The following is a 21714-nucleotide window of genomic DNA, read 5'->3' as shown; positions in this document are numbered from 1 at the left end:
TTGTTTTTCATATATTATTTTCAGACATGAGCAGTACTCACATAGCCTAATTAACGTTACGCATTTAAAGTAAAGACCAAGTGGCCAGCGGCAGACAGTAAGCATATGTTTGATCAATTTAGCCTTCTCAAATCATCACGACTTGACTAAAATAAAATCTATAGATATAAAACTGTTCAAGCATATAACAATGTTTAAACGTTAAACCTAGATAAATGTGCGCTGTATCCAATAGTTTGTGCGGAGAGTGGAAGCTAAAGCGCGCTTTGCAGGACATGGAGACGCCAGCACAATTACTTGCATTTTTTTCAGTGGATACACCATCATTTTTGCTCATAAAGGTAAGAGTAATACATAATTCGTAACTGTAAAGGGTCTACTTTTATTTGTGTGCACTCACAATATCAACAAAACGTTGTGCTTTTATAAAATAAAGAAATCAAACATGTGCTTTCTGCCGTCTCGTCTTGAACAGGCATGCTTCACAAAAATGAACTGAAACTCAGCAAATACATGCCTCACAGACATGATAAATATATCTATAGAAAGATTTAAATGACTACTTAATGAAATAAAACAAAAACGCTTTCATTATGATCATAATCCGTGAACATGCACTTCTCTGATGGCGAGTCAGGATCAACAACTTCATTCTTGCGACACCGACACAGAAAACACTAGTTTATTAGTAAATAATTAAAATATCTCCTTACTGTTTCCCCCTGACACATTTATGGTAATTACTTTTGCCGATGCTTTGCGGCAAGCTTAAGCCTATTGTGTGCATTTGAACGCAGAACTGTTCAGCTGCGCTGACGGCACGCATGCTGCTGCTGCGGGACACTAAACACCGTTGAGCCGCTCTTGACAGTCTCGGTCGCACGGTCTCGTGTTGTTTCCACCAGTACGGCAATCTTTTTTCATCACTAATTGATGGATGTCTAAAATATAAAAATAAGCAGAAGCCTAAAACAGGCCCGAGGCCCTGCCCGCCTCTGAACTATGACGTGAAAATTGTCCCGAAGCCCAGCCCGAGCGGCGTAAAAAAGTCGGGGCCCGTCGGGCCCGGGCTGAAATGCAGGGCTCTAGCTCTGATCTAGCACACAGAAAACGATTTGACTGAAAATGTATCAGAAGAGATGAAAGAAAGATAGTGGTCATCTGCGCAATTCGGAAAAAGAGGCAGCTTTTCTGCATTAGGTATGTTTTATTTTATTTTTTATTTTTTACTCTTTGTACAGCAGTTATTGTTCATTCTAAATTAATTTTTTTAATGTAGAATATGTGTTACATAAATACATGAAATGTAGAACATATAAAAAAGTGCTCGTGGCTCGTCTGCCAGTGGGGCACCCCTATGCATAAAAGTGAAACCCCGCCTATGATTGTGCTGTTACTCCTTTCAAGCCGAATTTCACAAAATTGGGTGTTATTTATGGGGAGTAGAATTATTTATTTATTTCAATGAATGTAATCGATTAGATATCATAATATTTAGGCTATAATATTATAAATCAGGTTGGTTTGTATTGCTGACGTAATATGTAAATGATATGCGTGCGGCCCGCGAGACTCGCACTTGGACCATAGTGCGGCCTGGTGGAAAAAAAGGTTGAGAACCACTGATTTAAAGTGTCAGTTATTGCATTATTATTTCAGTCAAACCCTTTGTTACCCCAAACTACATATAAAAGCTTGATCAGTGGCATAAAAGTAACCAATGCAGCTACTTAATCCTTTGCTACTCATTAAGGTGTAAACTTCCCCTTTAAATAACGTGACGCTCTGCCCTCTATGACGCTGCTCCCATTAAGCGCTGTTGGAAGTGAATGAATTGATTCAGCATTTCGACACCTCCGTAACAAGGATGCATTTAACTCGACAAAGCGATCTAATAAAGGATGTATTGATCTCGTGAATTAGCGAATTTTACTATACACATATTTTTTAATTTGGATGTTAACGTTTATATGGGAATATTACATGACACGCTGATCCTTTAACAATGCATCGGCGCAAAAAACGCACACCTTTTGGACAAATCTCACAACATGATTTATCAAGTGCTCATTGGCGCCCCTTCAGCTGGTGGCGCCCTAGGCGACCGCCTAAATCGCCTATGCCTAGAAACGGCCCTGGTCATATCTCTAGGCTTTCAGTTATCATTCCTGGCCTGCTTTGTGGTGCTTTATTAAAATTAAGTTTGGATTCCACATTCATTAGCATGTCTACCGGAAAAGACTACAGTAAATATAAATGCAGCCATTTGATTAAGAAATTTGCCTCCAGTGATGGCTTTCTGTAGGAGAGAGACATAGCATCAATAAATCATAACTCATCTAAATTCAAGTAGGGATGATATTCTTACATTAATTGAGCTCTTTTCACATTGTTTATAGCCAGACTGTTTATTATTAATACAAAACCTACAAAAACGTGACTAAAATTTCATTATGTTCACTCTTAGAAACTGATCTTTTCGGATTCAAGGGCTAAAATAGGGTTAAACGCTTGAGATTTTGCCTTTTCCGCTGCCTGTTTAAATTAAGCTAAGGTTGTGGAAACAGATTAGAGGAAGTGCCTCAGTGAGGTGTCGTTAACATGGTGTATGCTGACACTAATTGCCTAAACGACAAAACACGATAGGGTGATTGGACGTCTGAAGGAGTGTGTGTGCAGTGTTTGAGAGTGGGCCGCTTGCCTGTCTGTGTTGTAATCGGTTTATTTTACATGTGGAGGCGAGACTTCATCATGCTAATAGTGCTAACGAGGTCCCAGCGAACACCTGTCGGCTCCAGACTAACATCAGGGGAGTAATTCTGCCTCACAAATGAATTGCAGGCAAGAAACACAAAGGGAACTGCTGAAAATTAGTTTGAGTAACACAAAATACAGCTGCTGACACCAGAGAGTTTATAGACGCACACCAGTACGATCCTAAAGCAAGGCAAAATGCTTTTGATAACGTTATTCCAGGAGTGTGGCCATCATTTCAGAGATGAGGGGGACAGAAATGTCAAATGTAATAATACCTTTTTTTTTAATTGACTTGAATTTTTTTAAGTTTTATTTTTCTCATATTTCTTACTTTTAATAGGCTAAGAAATCAAATACACTGCTGGACAATGACCAATCATTTGTATTCTATTTTTCTTCTATTTTCCTAAAGACAATTTTATGATTTGTTTATTTACTACAAACACTTTTTTCCATTTTTATCACACAATAAGGCAGAATAGTTTCTATACTATAATAAATGCTATTTCAATAAGCACTGTATTATTCATATACATATATTTATTACCTGGAGATGACTTGAAAAACACACATAAACCATATATTGTCGCAATCGTGTGTTTAATGTCTTCACGTTTCATCAGTCAAAACGTTTCTTCTTTTTATTTAGCTTATACATGCTTTTGTCCATATAAGGGATTTCCTGGCAAGTCATAAGTTATTACTTCTATGAGTCCGTCTTGGACTTTCTGCACAAGAGCGCACTCCGGCTTCAAGTTTGAATGAATCATACACTGCATGAGAGTGTTTAGCTCTCCATGATGTTCACATCGCCTCATTAGAATATCATTAAAATAATTCCTGCCTACGGAAATTCGAATGGTTGGGGGGTGGGGAGGGGGTAGAGGTCGTGGTTAGAACGCTTTGTTGAGTGCATCAGACAAGACGACGAAGAAGTGCTGCTGTAGCCTCAAGTTTTCGCAAGTTATTACACATGCACCTGAATAATTATGTATGTAAATATGTATGTTACAATTATGAAAACGTTTTTATAATAAATTGCTGACAGTACAATACTGGACTGATGTAATCTGCGTAATTTACACTTCAATTATGAGACTACAGTGTTTCCCATACATTGAGTGCGGGTGTTTTTATATCACTGTATTTCTGAAGGAAACCGACTGTCTTCAGAAAATTGGATGTCATTTTCATTTAATCTTGCATGTAATGTCTGATAAAGCAGTGTTTTTTTTTTAGAGGAGCGCTGCTTTGTCTACAGCATTACCGGGGAAACCTTGATCTCTTCCACTCCAATAGTGCCTCCTGCTGGCAGAGAATGAGTTTGCATATATATGCCGCCTGGGAAACACTGGACTATGGTATAAATAAATTCAACTGTATAACAGGTTCACTGCAATTCATGTTATAATGTTAGAATTAAATAACAATAAAAATAATACATATGCACTTATCTGTACATAGTAAATGCAGTTATTTTTAAGCGGTTGTTGACATTCTATCTAAAACGCGATTTAGCCAAAAAAACAAAACAAAAAAAACTATAACTTTACCACTCTAATATGTCTTGCAATATCCATGCGTGCAAAGGTTCTGCGCGATCCTCTTGTTCAATATTCTCTGGGTCTGAATCCGGCTCAAATTGATATGGCAATATTGACGCCATCCTTAACTAAACCGGAGCAGACGGAACTTGCTACTTTGGCAAGGGGCGTGGCAGTACTGAAACACCGTCTAAGCTGTTCGCCAATCACAATGCACTGGGACAGCTAACCAATCACATCACATTTCGTTTTTCGGAAGGCGGGCCTTCATCAAACCCGGAACTTATCGAGCCGTTTGTGCCAGGATGGGGAGAAAGGTATTGTAATAATGTAAATGATGTAAAAAATAACGCGTTTCTCGAACCACCAAGCATGAGAGCATGTTCTAGTACACCCCCAAAACAAATTCAAGACATTGTAAAAGAGCATAATAGGACCCCTTTAAATCTAGATTTATTCACACCGGCCCTTGAAAACTCTTTGTGAAAACACTTGCCCGAAACATGTTAAGAGGGACGAATTTACGTGTTATTCTACACCCGTGGTTACTTTATATTACACAATCAGATTCTGACTGGCCAATCGCAGAATTCTGGGATCAAATAATGTTGTACAATGATCAGTTGAAGCAGAGATTTAAATATATGTCATAACTAAGAAATGTTTTAAATGCTTTAAAATGTTTCAATTAAACATATAGGCCTAGTATGTAGACATTTATAAAGTTGCAAAAGATTTTAATTTCAAATGAATGCTAACTGTAACTTTCGATTAATCAAAGAATCCTGCAAAAACTGCAATGTGGTTTATAAAAAAAATATTAAGCAGCACAGCTCCTTTCAACATTGATAATAATAAAACAATGTTTCTTAAGCACCAAATCGGCATAAGAACAATTTCTGAAGGATTATGTGACATTGAAGACTGGAGTAATGATTGCTGAAAATTCAGCTTTACCAACGTGAATTATATATTAAAATACATTAAAATAAAAAAACAGTTATTTTAGATTGGAATAATCTTTCATAATATTGCTGTTTTGAAGTCTAAAACCAGTTAATACTGCAAACGTTTTTATTGCAAATAAATGCAGCCTTGTCGAGTATAAGGAACTTAAAAAAATATTTTAAAACACTGAAGTAAAAAAAAAACATTAAAAACATTAAATTACATTTAAATTTCGTAAATAATTTAAAATATAATTTACTTTTTTTTAAATATTAAAGGGGTCATATGATGCAATTAAAATTTTTTCTTTCTCTTTGGAGTGTTACAAGCTCTTGGACAACTTTGCGCTGTGGATCGCCGGATCAGCTTTCACCGTGGACAAAGCGGAGTCCAGCCCGGAGTCGTCACATGTCCTTCCAGATGCTCCTACGTTGAAATCGCCGGCTGCGCCGGTCTCAAGCTCGCCGCCTCTGCTCACTGTAACCCTCCCGCCGTTCCTCACGCTAGCCCCAGGCCTCTGCTCACTGTAGGCCGCCGTGTGTGATGCTGTTTCGTTGTAAAAAACGAAACTACTTTGTTTGGCCTTCCAAAACTGGACACGACTAGAAATCAGTGGTTAAGTTGTATTTACAACACTGTTCCAGAACATTTCACGACTGTAAGTACGTTTTTTATATTTAAAGAGTTTTTATATTTTATATATTTAAAGCAAGTTTTTTGGGCAGTGTAGAGTAGGGCTTGTTGTTTGTCATTTCTCCGATCACAAATGGAGACAGGGTTTTATGTTTACGCAGTGTGATGCAACGCAACATGTAAAAAGACAGTATAAGTCATTATAATCCATAATTATGTCCCCACTGGATGCAACGAATACCTCATTTATAATGGGTTTTCATGTTTTTGAATCATCGCTCTGGCCTGACAGGGCATCATCACAATATGGTGAGGGGCGTAACATTTCCGTCTCACGCTTGAGGTATTCGGCCAATCACAACGCACTGGATAGCTGGCCAATCACAGCACACCTTGCTTTTTCAGACCGATGAGCTTTGTAAAAATCGATGATTTCAGAAAGGCGGGGCATAGAGGAGAAACAATAATGTACAGTATGTGGAAAATAATGTGTTTTTTGAACCTTAAACCCCATAAACACATTTCATTACACTAAATACACAAAATAATGTTCTTTTTAGCAGCATCATATGACCCCTTTAAACATAATTCAAATGATCAGTTAAAAAATAGTGTAAAAACCTTTTAAATTAGATCTGTATCTTTTGCTTTTTGCAATTAACATTCTGAATCTACAACACTGGCTGGTTGGCTGAAAAAAAATATATAAAAAAATAACCCTTTAAAACCAATTTTAGAGCACATACATAAAACAAATAAATTTGGAGAAATATATCAGACATCATTATTAAAAGACTGCAAAATATTGAGATAGATTTTTCTTAGCTGTATCGCCTAGTGCTAACCCCTCCCTCAAGATTTGAGACAGAGCAGAGGGTAAATCAGGTCAGCCTCTTCAGTCCATCTCTCTTGAGAGATGATTCACACTGGGCTTGAGCTGAAGGCAGTGCCGGCAAGAGCTGCAGGCATTTCCCCAAATCTTCAAATACTGGTGGGGAAGCATCCGACTGAGGCTGTGAAATGTTCATTTAATGTCAGTCAGGGTTGTTTGGGGTTTACTGGGAGTCATACAAAAATTAAATAACAGACTTGGTCGCTGCTAAGGAACAGGGGTTATGCATTTTACAGCCATCTGAAGGTTCTTTCTTTGCAGCTGAAACTCCTGACAGTTAGATGACCTTCTTCATGCGCCATTGCCAAAAATGTACACTGAATTCAGTCAAACTGAATAAACACATTCAATTTAAAAACCCACTGTAAAGAATTACATATAACAGGCGCATCTGAATCTGTCAAAATCTTCAAGCTGGGGTCATAGAGCAGAAATAACACCTTGCCAGTGAAGATGTTGTTCTGTCAGAGACTGTGGCCACCTGCATATAGATGTGACAGCCTGACATGCATGCCTCACTGACTTGGAGAGCCCTCTTCGCTGTCACCATAGCAAGAGAGAGCGAGAAAGGTAAAGAGTGAAAGGGAGAGAGAGAAAGAAGTGTTTTCAACTGCTTTCATGTTTCTTGTGAGCCAAGAGTCCTGCTCTCCTATGGGAAGCTCTCCTCAGTTGGACAAATCTCCCTCATCATGTATTCATCATATCACACACACTCCCTTACACACATCACACACAAATATACAAATCTACAAACGCACAAATACACTAGATCTTCCTCTGTGCTGTGTTCCATGTGTTTTTGATGTATTTCTCAATAAAACAGGTGGATTATGTCAATATGAGCATGTGAACCAGCTTCTTTTTTTTTCTCGCAGGCCCTTCTTTATGAAAGCATATTAATGGCTCTGTTCTAAAAAGTAAGAAGCTGCCTTGTGGTTAGGCAGCACCCTGATTTGGAACCTTATTAGCGACAGATTTGGAACACTCTCTCAGTGTGTTATACAAATAACACTCCTCACACAAGCACACAGGAAATGTGACTCGACTTATTTCAGTATTCTAAAATATTTCCATTTTAATCTGAACATACTATTTGGAGTTGGTAATATTTTTGATGTTTTTGAAAGAAGACTCTTATGCCTACCAAGGCTGCATTTGTTTGATCAACAACACAGTAAAATCTGCATTATTACACTTTAAAATAACTATTTTCTATTTTAATATATTTTGCACTTTACATCTAAGATGGCAAAGCTGAATTTTCAGCAGCCATTACTCCAGGCTTCAGTGTCACAAAATCCTCCAGAAATCATTCTAATGTGCTGGTTTGGTGATCAAGAAGCATTTATTATCATCATAAACAATTGTGCTGCTCAATATTTTTGTGGAAACTGTACATACATTTCATTTTTTCTTTGATAAAGAAAGTTCAAAAGAACAGAATTTATTCAAAATACCTTTTTATAACATGAAATGCCTTGACTGTCTCTTTTGATCAATTTAAAATGTTCTTGCTGAATAAAAGTAGTAATTTATTAAAAAGAAAAAAGAAAAAAAAGACATGATGTATCCAAGATTAGTTGTGGCGCAAATTTGTAGCAACAAGAGTTTAAAAAAAGGTACATATCACTTCCTGATTATATGAATAAATAAATAATTTAAAAATACTATAAATGTGATGCAGCTATTCACAATGGGCAAACAGCACCTATTTAAATAGATCATGTGCCTGCCAGAGGAAGACGGGCTCCCCTTGCTGAGTACTGGTTCCTCTAAAGATTTCTTCAATGTTTTTTTTTTTACTTGCTTAAACTTGCTTGTTTGTAAGTCGCTATTCATTTTTCAAAGATGCTTTAAAAGAATATGTATTATGGTATTATGATATTATTATGCAAAATCCCAATCCAAATAAAACTAACTTGACTTACCGGTGATCTCTCGAACGGTGCGGAACACGTTGAGTTTCTCTGGATCCAGAGGCTCTATGTTGTGGTATATATCCCTGTAACACACATGGAGATTGATGCAAATACACATTATACTCGGTATATACTGACAGGCACATCTTTACAGTCAAAAAAATCTGTCATTTTGCTAACAGATGAAGCTGAATGTGAAACAAGCTCTTAAACATAACTGTATGAAGCCAATTTTTATTAGAGTGCAGACTATCAACATAAATGCACTCTGACCAGTGCCTGCTGACTCCATCCATCCCAGTATGCGGAATTTTCTACATCTTTTCCAAGTCACCATGCCTTATGCTATTCTGTTGCACAGTACAGTGGGTTTTAATAGCACCATTGAGCCGGAGATCTTCAGGGAGGACGCGTCCAGAACACCTGCTGATGCAGCGTGTGTGAGAGTGTGTGTGTGGGGAATACGTGTAAGAAATATGTGCACTCCATATCACAGTTTGTGGTGGAGATGATGTCATCTGTATGCCTATCAAGATGTGTGTGTGTGTGTGCACATGGCTTTTCCCAGCATGCTGTGGCTGCTAGCCCTGAATTGCTCTTTAAGATCAGAGTCAGCTATATGGGGTTAGAGGGTCAGCCAATCAGACACAGCGGGATCAAAAAAAGGCCACTGGAGGGAGCGGGTCAACCAGAGGTCAAATGACTTCTTGATAATCAAATATTTCACAGCACTTATATAAAGAGGGGGCAGCACATTTCTCATATAAAATCACATTAACTGCGAGAGTCAGTAGAAGGTCTCGTAGGTTTTGCTTGACTGTCTAAACTCGCAAAGTGTGTTAACGGCACTTTTAATGTGTGCTATTAAACTGGCCAGTCTAGTTTTTTTTTACACAGCCATGATGTGAAGGGCTTCCCTAGTGCTTTTCTTCTACATGAATCTCCTCCTGCATCATTAAAGCTGATGTTATCTGATAAAAATAAGCAACATAGGTCAAATGGCTTACGACAACCCAATATCCGATATTCAGCTTTAAAGCAGAGTGTAATAGCTGTGAAGTGAGCCAACGGATGGTGTGAAGGAGCCACTCTCACCCTTTAATGCCTGTGATGAGGAACACCAGATTTCCGTTGATCTTGGTGCAGTTGATGAATCTGTCGATGTTGCTGGAGTCTACAGTTTGAGCCGTCTGAAGGCTTGCAGTGCCGATCCCATCGCATGCTGTAACATAAACCAGAAAACTTTGAGAGAAAGAACAGTGGTATTGGTACTGACAACATATATATGCCTAATATATGGCATTTTGGTAACCTCTGATGATGTGTGTGATCACCTTTTGGGCAGATATCAGTGCAGGGGATACACATCTTGATCCTATTCTCCTCCACCTCCATCTTGTTGCTGGGACAGGCTCTGACACAAGAGCTGTGGTCCACCACAAAGTTATCTGTCATACCACACACAGAGGCAGAACAAACGGTCAGATGGCGGCATGCTCTACCTCTAAGCAATTTCTGTGAAAAAGGCCATTGACATTTTGAAATGGCAGAGAAGAAACATCCATTCTCAGACAAAAACCATTAACACATCTGCACGGATGCATTGGGGACCGTGACTGTGGCGTGTGTGCGTGATGGAAAGAACCTATTTCCGGAGGTGATTGTGCAGCGTGGTATCCATTACAAGAGAAAAGAGAGGGGATCATGGAGGGACAGATAAAGGAAGATGGACGTCTCTCTTCACCTCTTACATGTAACGTGAATCTCAGACTCTTACTGTAAAGAACTACATGGCACTAGATTTAACATGTGACACTAGGAGAACAAATTACCCTGGGTAAAAACACAAACCTCACCTTCACAACCCTGACAGCCAAGAGAAACACAACCAAACTGAGCATTTCACTGTCGCCCCACTGAATAAACTGGTCTTGCGTGACTGCGGAGGGTGGTTCGGGTTTTGGGGCGGGTCTCATAGTATTGCACAATAACATTCATCATGGACTGAGCACTGGAGTGGGCGTCTGTCCGTGTGCAAACCCTTCATTCTGCAGCAGTGGCAGCCCAGCAAGGGGGAATAATGACACTCGTCCTCACCTATCATCACTGTTATCACAGCTCTCTTTCATTCTTTCACTGTTACTCTTTCACCGTTCTCTACTTTTCAAAGAAGTCAGGTCAGTTCACAAGAGATGTTCATTGTTTCAATGAAAAATACAATAGGGGGTATGACAGATTCCTATCTCCATAATTACCCCATCAAGTCTATTCTCATTGGACAGAGAAACAGAGAAGGAACCGGAACCCTCTGTTTAGAAATGTGTTGCATTGTATGTATAGTACTATATTTACAGTACATACTTTGTCATGGTGCTGACATTTTAAAGCAATTAAAACAAACATTAAATATGCACATGACATTTATTTGTATTTGATACATTTTAACGTGGAATGGACAATAAATTATTTCGCTGTGGTTGAAGTTAACCGTTATGTTCTGGGTCTCAGGCAGGATTCCTGCACTTCTTGACAAATGAATTTCCATGACTTTTCTAGATGGTCATGATGTTTATATAGTTGGCATTCAAAAAGAGCCATTTCTAGCCAATTAAATATTTTAGGATCTTGTTCATTTGCATAACCTGGAAATTAAATTTTCAAATTCCCTGATATTACCAGGTTTTCTATGACTGTATGAATTCTGTTCAGGCAGTTTAATAGCTCAGACAATTTAATAGCTTAAAAAAAAACATACCGATCAAGTTGATAATTCAGGACGCTTCTGATTAAAAACAATATTTCATAACATGCGTACATTTCATAAGGTCGGTTTGGGAACAGTAAGATTATATAATGTTTTTGAAATAAGTTTCTTATGCTCACCAAGGCTTCATTTATTTGATCAAACTACAGTAACAACAGAAATATTGTGAAATATTAAATAAAATAAAATAACTGTTTTCTATTTTAATATATTTTTAATGTAATTTTTTCATGTGAAGACAAAGTCATTTCTCCAGCCTTCAGTGTCACATGATCCTTCAAAAATCATTCTAATATGATGATTTGATAATCAAGAAACAGTTTTGCTGCTTAATATTTCTGTGAAAACTGTGATCCATCCATTGTTGAGGATGAGAGAAAACATTTGATCCCAGTCACTCTTCTATAAATCACATGACTTGGGGGGGGGGGGAAAGGAATGCATCATCTTATAATATCTCTCTATTGGTGGACCCCCTGTTGTTCTGCCACAGATCCTCTGTTGAAGACCCCTGGCACACACATACTCTTTCTTTCTTTCTTTCTTTTTCCTCCATCCCTTCCTCCCTCCCTCCCTCCCTCAAGCCAATGGGGAAACCAGAGGTCAAGAAGCTGAGTGAGATTTAGCAGACAGGCTTACTCCTGGGGCTCTGCATGGGTAACACACCACATCAGGGGCTCAGAGGAGAGCAAGGGCTCAGGTGCAGCCGATCCACCTCATTTGCATTCAATCTGAAACTTGCTTACATTCCCGAATGTGAACGTGCTTCAACATGGCACCTGATATCCATTTATGTGAGTGAAAGATCCAGCTAGAAGCGTGTGCGTAAGCATACACATGTTTGTATTAGTTTTCACTGTCTGTCTTACGTGGGCACTTTTTGACGCAGAACGCTCCATATGTGTATTTGGCCCGTGGGTTGTGCTCCAGCTGGAACGTGGTGGGGTTGTAGACGAAGGGCTGAGGGCATTGCGTCACACATGCGCCGCTGTCGTTGAAATTAGTGCAGGCCTGGACACAAAGAAACAAGGTTACTGACAGCAATACACATTTATTTAATAAAACAGCTGACAAAAATTTGTGTTGCTACTTGTACAGTCTCATTTTAGGATTATATGCAATAGAAGAATGTGCCGGAACACATAATTGCTCCACTAATCAGCTTTGACCCACAAAAAAGTATGTCAACCAACACCAATACAGCATATTAGCAATATAAAGTAGCAATGCTACAAATAAATAATGATTCGAACAGGCTTATGGAATAGAAAAAGCTCTTCGCTTTATCAATCTGACTTCAGGAACACGAAATAACTGTTTTCTGCCTTAGATTTGCTGAGATGTAAAAAAAATAAAAATAAATAAAGGCATTGATCCAAATCCCAATGCATGCCACAAAAGTGCATTTTCAATTAAAAGGGAACAATTGCGAAGTACAATATCAATGATTACAGCTGAGGATAACTAATTAAAAAAACGAAGAGGTGCGATAAATCGCTTTCTCTGAAGGCTGGAGGAACAAGGAGCAGTCAGAGACGGTCGGGATCTGCCCAGGCAGCATGTAACAAAAGAGCTACAGAGGTGTGGCCCCCACTCTCATTCACAGCAAGGCATTGTGGGAGGAAATGAGATTTTAATGGTATCTCCCGTGCAAAGAACATTTCCTATAGGGAGATTTTTGGTCAAAAGCGAGTCATCTGTAGGCAACATGGATCTCTTTTGGAGAAGTGAATATCACAGCACAACAAAAACTCAAAGATAAGGTTGGGGAGCTGGAAAGGGTCTGCCGCTGTTACTGAAACACTTCTACAACTGCAGGTTTATGGGATGGCTGATAAAGCCGCAGATGACTGACAGACAGACATCTGTAAGAGGGTTGTGTGCAAGTGGGTTGGCACTGGATGTAAAATCTGAAGTTAGGGCTTGTACAACTACTTGACTAGTAGCCCAGACAAGATGCTGACTATTTGTTGATTTAATGTTTGAGCATGACGACTTCAGTTTCACTGCACTTTCACATTTGCATAATTTTACATACAGTGGGGTTCAAAGAGCCCTCATTGAAAATCTGGGATTCAAAATCTAATATTCTAATCATATCAAATGTTCTTGCTTCCTTTGAAGCTCAAAATACTCTTTGGATAATCTCATTGGATCATCTCAAATCATGCTGGAGAACATGATAACCAGGTTTGACACAAATGTGTGAAGTTCACGCAGCTCAAGTGCTGCTGACATTAAAGCTAACAAAATCCTGACATTCTGAAATTCAATTTAACTTGGTAACTCTTTTCAAAAAGGTCCCATTATTTAACATTAGTTAATGCATTAATTAACAATGAACAATACATTTGTCACAGTATTTATTACTCTTTGTTAACCTTAGTTAATAAAAATACAACTGTTCATTGTTAGTTCATGTAGGTTCAAGTCCATTAAATAATATGAACAAATGCATTCTTTTATTTTAATAATGTATTAGTAAATCTTGAAGTTAACATTAACTAAGATCAATAAATGCTTTTGAATTATTTTTCTTTGTTAACTAATGTAGTTAACAAATGGAAGCTAATTATAAAGTGTTAACTTTTCACTCAAATTATGATGCTGATCAAATAAATTGTAATGAAAAAACTGTATTAAAATAGAAACATGCAAAATTGCTATGGACTCAGACTTTGAAATCCCACTTTATATTTGACAATGAGACAAAGACACAGTTTGTGGACAGAGGAATTTTTGACCTGCAGTCACCATATAGAACAAACTGAAGTTATGTGATTCATGATGACTAGTCAACACCGGACAAAAAGATCAACTAGTGGTAGAGCTTATCGACTAGACACTGCAGTGCCTAATATGATTGAGTGCATGAGTGTGTTACAGGAATACTGAAGACATACAAAGCAGTCTGTGTCCTTTGGTCCCGAACAGCCTCCAGCACACTCACGATGACAGCAGTCACTCACGTATGGCCCAAAACAGCGGCCATCACATTGCTCAGCACACACTGTCTTCGTCACTGAGAAAGAACCAGAGATAAGGGAAAGTATTAGAGAAATATGCATTTTCTGATGACAATTAGTATTTGTGTGATGATTCCTTTAACCATTACGCCTCATTGTACTACACAGCTGTCTGGATGCCAGTAAGAGTCATACTGTGAGTAAACAGAGCTCTAACCAGGGAGAACATGTGGGGATGTGTGGTCTCTTAACTGCAGAGTGATGGTGATCACAGAGCTGCACTGCTTTCCTATTTCTGCTAGTGTTCCTCACTATAATGAATATAGACATTCACAGTAATTCCTACCATATGGCATGCAGAATACATCTCCAGTGTAGCTGCTGAATGAGCTTGGGGAGCTTTCTGAAATAAGGCCAGAAATATACTTTACAAACTGTAAGGATGCAAACGCAGATACGAAAGCTTGGCTGACATACTGTAACTCTTCTTACATTGCCAGGATGGGAACAAACCTCATGAGCACAATAGAATTTCCATCAAAATGGAGGATATATTACTTAGGCACACTACAATACAAAAGTTTGGGCTTGGTAAGATTTTTATTTTTTTTAATGTTTTTGAAAGAAGTCTCTTGCATTCACCAAGTCTGCATTTATTTGATCAAGATACAATAAAAGAGTAATGTAATGAAATATTATTAAAATAACCATTTTCTATTGTAATATATTTTAAAATGTAGGTTATTCCTGTGATGGCAAAGCTGAATTTACAGCAGATCATTCAGAAAACAATATGCTGATTTGTTGATCAAGCACTATTTATTATTATTATCATCAATGTTTAAAATAGTTGTACTGCTTAATACTTCGGTGGAAATTGAGATACATTTTAGAAGACAGTTTACACTAATGGTCACTATAGTGGTTACATTATGAATTGTGGTTTTGGAACACAACAATGTAAAATATCACATTTGCATAGCTTTTTCTTACTCAAACCCTACAAAGGCTGTCATTTTCATTTATCTATTAGTCCTTGCATGAACGTGAGTGTGTTACTAGCACGGTGGTTGTAAAATGCTGTAATTGGATTTACACAGCAGCATTTGTATGTGCATGCTTGTTCGGGCTGACTGCACGATACACAGCCTCTTACAAATGCGTGTTAATTAGTTTGTAAGACAGGATTCAGATGTACATGGATCTGGGTATGGTTACTAAATTTCAAGTTGTGAAACCAGTTCCCTGCTGGGTAACATGCTATACTTCCTCTAAAGCTACTTAAAACATTTTCTAATTTTAGTATATTTATTATACACCCAACTTTTATGATCTTATGCTAATTGAATATTTATATTTTTAAATATTCATGGAAGAAGCACTGATTACTGAAACATACTATAACTTTCAGAACTTGCTTCACAGTCCAAAGAGAGAATTTATTTAAACCAAGATGTGCGAGAGAGAAAACTTCTGCAAATTTACATCAATAAATGATCACATGGTCATCTGTGTTTACACATCAGTGATGCCTACTGGGTCATCAGAAGCACGCCCATCCAGTTTTGTTTTGTTTTCAATGGTGAAAGTCAGACAGATACAACTTGTTTATTTGTTAATGATCAGAGAGCAAGATAAATGGCCATTAAAAGCTAAACATTTGTTATAATAAAAATGTTTGATATGACCCTTTTAAGAGAACTGTAACAAAATCTAATTTGGATGGTGAGTAAATCTCTTTTTATACACACTTTCCCTTATACAATTCTATAACATTTAAAATAAAATGTTGATAGAAAAAAGTAATCTACTTATTTGCATACACAAGTGTCCCTCGCCATCACAGCCTCACTATAAGACCTGAATAATATAGCTAACGACTGTATTTCTATGTAAAGGTACATATTCAATACACTATGAGAGGCATGTGTATAAAAGTTATTATATGAACAGATTCAATGGCTGTGAACTGGCCTTCCTCTGAAATACCACTTTAACACAGCCATTATGGTAGTGCAAGCCATTACCACATAGACACCAAATGGCCTATTTTACGAAAACAAAAAACATCGCACTGAACTAAAGGCCCACTCAGAAAAGTGATGATGTTGATTCATTTGCCATAAACACGCTTTTAAAAATACATCCGCATGTGGCAATTATACACCATCAATCTGATAAAGTACACAGAAGACTATAAAGCATAGAATATTTAGCCTCTGAGAGTTTCATTAGGAGCTCAAATGCCGTGTTTTATTGCGCAGACAAATTTTAGGTCAAGAAGCGGTGCTCTTGTTTAGATGTAATCCCAGTTTAGCAATGCACAAATTGATTCCAAATCTAATTATGCTTTAAAAAAATCATTATTTGAATACACTAGTTTGAAATATTTACTCAGTATCCACTGGGTTGAGAAGAAATACAGATTTAAGTTTGCAAAAATGACAGAAAAGCTAGAGCAAAAATCCAGCAAGAATGTTTAATGCTCTCAACTTACTAAATAGCTTCATTAGTGTGAGATGGAACTCAAATCCATTTCACAGTCACGCAGTTCTCCAATTACTTCATCCTTATCATTTCGACAATTAAGACTACTCAAGCTAGGCGGCTGGTGGCGAGGCGAGCTGCGGATTTAACCGCCGTGATGAGAAGAAAGGTGAGGACGGCGAGACGAGGGGAGAAGAGAGAACATACTTATCTGGTGCAGTGCAGTGACATGTAGTGTCTTTGTAGAGGCAGTGCAAAGGTTTGTTTACGACTATCTAAATGAGATCAGAATATACTACACAGAAAAAGAAAGAGAGAACAGGCTCTGCTCCAAAACCTTTGGAGCACTTCACAGAAAAATTAAAATTATGTTATTATTTACTTGTTGCTCCAAACCAATATGCTGTTATGAGTGTTATGGAAAAGAACATAGGAGAATTGTTACAGTTTAGATTAATTTGGAACTATATGAGAATGAGTAAATAATGATGCCTCTGTATCATAGGTGCAATTCCAAAAAAGGTAAGCAGCATGATTATCTCTCTCATAGTGCAAGACAAGCATTTGTGGTTAAAAGTATATACATTTTTATTTTTTTATTTAGCAAATGACCGATCATTTCACTAAACCTTGTGAAGACTTACAGAAAACGTTTGACCTCTGTCATTGCCAACAAAGGGTATATAACAAAGTATTGAGATGAAATTTTGTTATTGACCAAATACTTATTTTCCACCATAATTTGCAAATAAATTCTTTAAAATTCCCACAATGTGATTTTCTGGATTTTTTTCCTCATTTTGTCTCTCATAGTTGAGGCATACCTATGATGAAAATTACAGGCCTCTCTCATCTTTTTAAGTGGGAGAACTTGCACAATTGGGGGCTGACTAAATCCTTTTTTTCCCCCCTGTATATATATATATATATATATATATATTTTTTTTTTTAGAGAATTGCTAGACAAGACCCTTATTCCTTGGCTGGGATCGTGTATATCCCTATGAAGCTGCACTGAACCTGCAGTTTGGTCTGTAGCATTTGGACCAATCAGACACACAACTTTTTGTTATATTTAGTGTCCCTCGCCATCACAGCCTCACTATAAGACCTGAATAATATAGCTAACGACTGTATTTCTATGTAAAGGTACATATTCAATACACTATGAGAGGCATGTGTATAAAAGTTATTATATGAACAGATTCAATGGCTGTGAACTGGCCTTCCTCTGAAATACCACTTTAACACAGCCATTATGGTAGTGCAAGCCATTACCACATAGACACCAAATGGCCTATTTTACGAAAACAAAAAACATCGCACTGAACTAAAGGCCCACTCAGAAAAGTGATGATGTTGATTCATTTGCCATAAACACGCTTTTAAAAATACATCCGCATGTGGCAATTATACACCATCAATCTGATAAAGTACACAGAAGACTATAAAGCATAGAATATTTAGCCTCTGAGAGTTTCATTAGGAGCTCAAATGCCGTGTTTTATTGCGCAGACAAATTTTAGGTCAAGAAGCGGTGCTCTTGTTTAGATGTAATCCCAGTTTAGCAATGCACAAATTGATTCCAAATCTAATTATGCTTTAAAAAAATCATTATTTGAATACACTAGTTTGAAATATTTACTCAGTATCCACTGGGTTGAGAAGAAATACAGATTTAAGTTTGCAAAAATGACAGGAAAGCTACAGAAAAAATCCGACCAGAATGTTTAATGCTCTCAACTTACTAAATAGCTTCATTAGTGTGAGATGGAACTCAAATCCATTTCACAGTCACGCAGTTCTCCAATTACTTCATCCTTATCATTTCGACAATTAAGACTACTCAAGCTAGGCGGCTGGTGGCGAGGCGAGCTGCGGATTTAACCGCCGTGATGAGAAGAAAGGTGAGGACGGCGAGACGAGGGGAGAAGAGAGAACATACTTATCTGGTGCAGTGCAGTGACATGTAGTGTCTTTGTAGAGGCAGTGCAAAGGTTTGTTTACGACTATCTAAATGAGATCAGAATATACTACACAGAAAAAGAAAGAGAGAACAGGCTCTGCTCCAAAACCTTTGGAGCACTTCACAGAAAAATTAAAATTATGTTATTATTTACTTGTTGCTCCAAACCAATATGCTGTTATGAGTGTTATGGAAAAGAACATAGGAGAATTGTTACAGTTTAGATTAATTTGGAACTATATGAGAATGAGTAAATAATGATGCCTCTGTATCATAGGTGCAATTCCAAAAAAGGTAAGCAGCATGATTATCTCTCTCATAGTGCAAGACAAGCATTTGGGGTTAAAAGTATATACATTTTTATTTTTTTATTTAGCAAATGACCGATCATTTCACTAGACAAGACCCTTATTCCTTGGCTGGGATCGTGTAGAGCCCTTTGAAGCTGCATTGAAACTGCAATTTGGACCTTCAACCCGTTGATCCCCATTGAAGTCCACTATATGGAGAAAAACCCTGGAATGTTTTCATCAAAAAACCTAAATTTCTATTCAACTGAAAAAAGACATACATGAACATCTTGGATGACATGGGAGTAAATTGTCAGGAAATTTTTATTATGGAAGTGAATTAAACCTTTAATTTCTTTAAAAAAAAATACTGACTCCAAACTTTTGAACAGTACTGTATACAATTATTAAAATAAATAAAATTGAATGAAGAGTACAACAGTTCACTGTAATTAGAAATGGAGTGTTCTATTCAATATTGTGTGACGTGAACCTTCACATTTATACTGTAGGAGCTTCACAACGTTAACTTAGCAACAAGCTAATGCAAAGCTCTATTGATATCAGCTGAGAGCAGAGCTTCCAGTGCGTTTTGCTATTTGTACAACGCAGAGTTTGGAGTTGCTGTTCCAAATCGTTACTTATGTGGTTTCATTTTAGCTAGTGTGCTTGCTAGATTTAGAACACAGCCATAGAGACAGAAGCGCCTGTTCAAATAAATGATTTCTCCATATAAATAACAGATTTTCTCTCATAGGTCTTGAAGATGGTACGAAAACAAAACTGAGAGAGAAGAATGAGAGTGTGTTAGTACCCAGATGGAGGGACAGAGTGAAATGACAGGTACAGTACATCTGCAGAAGAGAGAGGAAAGAGCAAGGACATTATGATTAATTAGGGAGTATTTGAGAAGGGAAAAGGCTCATATTCTCCTACTTGACCCGCCAAACCATTTTACTGTATGGAGAAGTCTATAAAAATGATTGTCCATTACATGAATAAATGGTGGTATCACCAGGGCAGTACAAATTTCAGGTACATGATAGTTGCCATTGCATAAAGTGAAATTGCTCTGCACTGCTCATCTGTGTGATGATACCGTCGTGAATAAAGATACATGGTCTCATAGAAATACTAATAGCAGGTCCAGATAGAATCACCAGACTCTCTGCACTTTTTTAGGCGGAGAGTAAAAAATGGAAATACAAACATAAAAACTAAAAGCTTACACAAATATAAAAGCAAATGTGTTATAAAAAAATTCAGCTGTTTTTAATTACATTTTTCCTTGTCAATTACTTTATATGGAGCAACACCGTCAGATACACAATTTATTTATTGTAAACATTGACAAATTCACCACTAAATTCAATGAAACACTGATTGGCGACCACATGATGATTTCAGAATGATTTTAGCGCCACATGAATTGCATATGAATATGCAAGAAGCAGGCAATGTTTTTTTTTTCAACATGAAAATGTACTGGATTTATTTCTGTTGAAAGAAGAAACCATTTTTTACAAGCGGAGTGTTTTGTCCTTAAAAAGAGATCCTTACGGGTGCGTTAGAGAGCTTTTCGAGGCAGGGGTAATGACAAATTAGCATTTGACTGCATTATAAGAGAATGCCGGGGGAAATCAGAATTATGGCGCGTTGTGATCAAGCTTGTTGAGAGGAGGCCTAAAAGAGAGAGACCGAGGATAGGGCTACGTGTGAGAGTTTTGAGGGACCTGAAGTAATTAATGTTGGCAGTTTTAAGTGCAGCTGGTTTCTGCGGCTACATGTGAGAGGAGAAGGAGAGTCATGCTGCCCGTCTCTCTCTTCAATTATCCTCCACTGGGAGCGCAGCGGTGTGCCACGGCCTGCTGGAGGTGCCGTACTGAGCCTGTGGAGAAAGCTGGAGAACTCTCACAGAGTGGAACGACTCTTCACCTCGCTCTGGCGGCAGTATCTGCAGTGTCTAGATATTATATTCATGAGTAAAAGTTACTTCTGAGAGGTTTTTTCTCTATCCTGGTTGATAAGGTATGCTATGAAAAGGAATTATGAAATAAAAAAATTATGTTTGTTACAGTGATTTTAACATACAGGGGTATTCTAGAGCCTCAACATGAAGTGCCTAAACCCCCCCTGAACTGAGGTAAAATAGTAATATAATATAATATAATATAATATAATATAATATAATATAATATAATATAATAGATAAAAATGAGATTTAATGACATGAGCATTTGCATTTTGTTAAATATTTTCAGTAAATGTGAATGTGAATTATTTTATAAACAACAATGGAAATTTGTTTACATCCGTTACATCAAGTAAGTAAACATTTAAAAGCAACAAGTATTGCTACATCAACTTATTTGGCTGATTTGGCAGATAAAATGAATTATTAAATTATTAATTAATTAATTATTACATTATTTGGTGGATACAGTACTATAAAGAAGACTGGAAATATAGGAAATGGGACTGGGAAATGACATATGCCAGATTTGAACTCTTATTGCCCACCTAAACACTCAAAGCATTGCTATAGGCC

At 37.4% G+C, this 21714-nt stretch overlaps 1 protein-coding gene across 1 annotated transcript in view; it reads right to left on the bottom strand.

Annotated features, from left to right (window-relative positions):
- LOC107556197 (receptor tyrosine-protein kinase erbB-4-like) overlaps positions 1-21714 on the bottom strand; it is a 103344-nt gene that overhangs the window by 76017 nt on the left and 5613 nt on the right. The window contains exons 4-8 of the mRNA XM_016239253.1: positions 14361-14479; positions 12327-12468; positions 10028-10141; positions 9789-9915; positions 8703-8776 (exon numbers count right to left, since the gene is read on the bottom strand). Coding sequence (XP_016094739.1) covers positions 8703-8776; positions 9789-9915; positions 10028-10141; positions 12327-12468; positions 14361-14479 — 576 coding nt within the window. The remainder of the gene's footprint in view (positions 1-8702; positions 8777-9788; positions 9916-10027; positions 10142-12326; positions 12469-14360; positions 14480-21714) is intronic.

Source organism: Sinocyclocheilus grahami, unplaced genomic scaffold (assembly GCF_001515645.1).
Source record: "Sinocyclocheilus grahami isolate Dianchi unplaced genomic scaffold, SAMN03320097.WGS_v1.1 scaffold558.1, whole genome shotgun sequence".
Lineage (NCBI taxonomy): Eukaryota > Metazoa > Chordata > Actinopteri > Cypriniformes > Cyprinidae > Sinocyclocheilus > Sinocyclocheilus grahami.
Note: the sequence above shows the minus strand (reverse complement) of the source record. Positions and strands in the feature narration are given on the sequence as shown.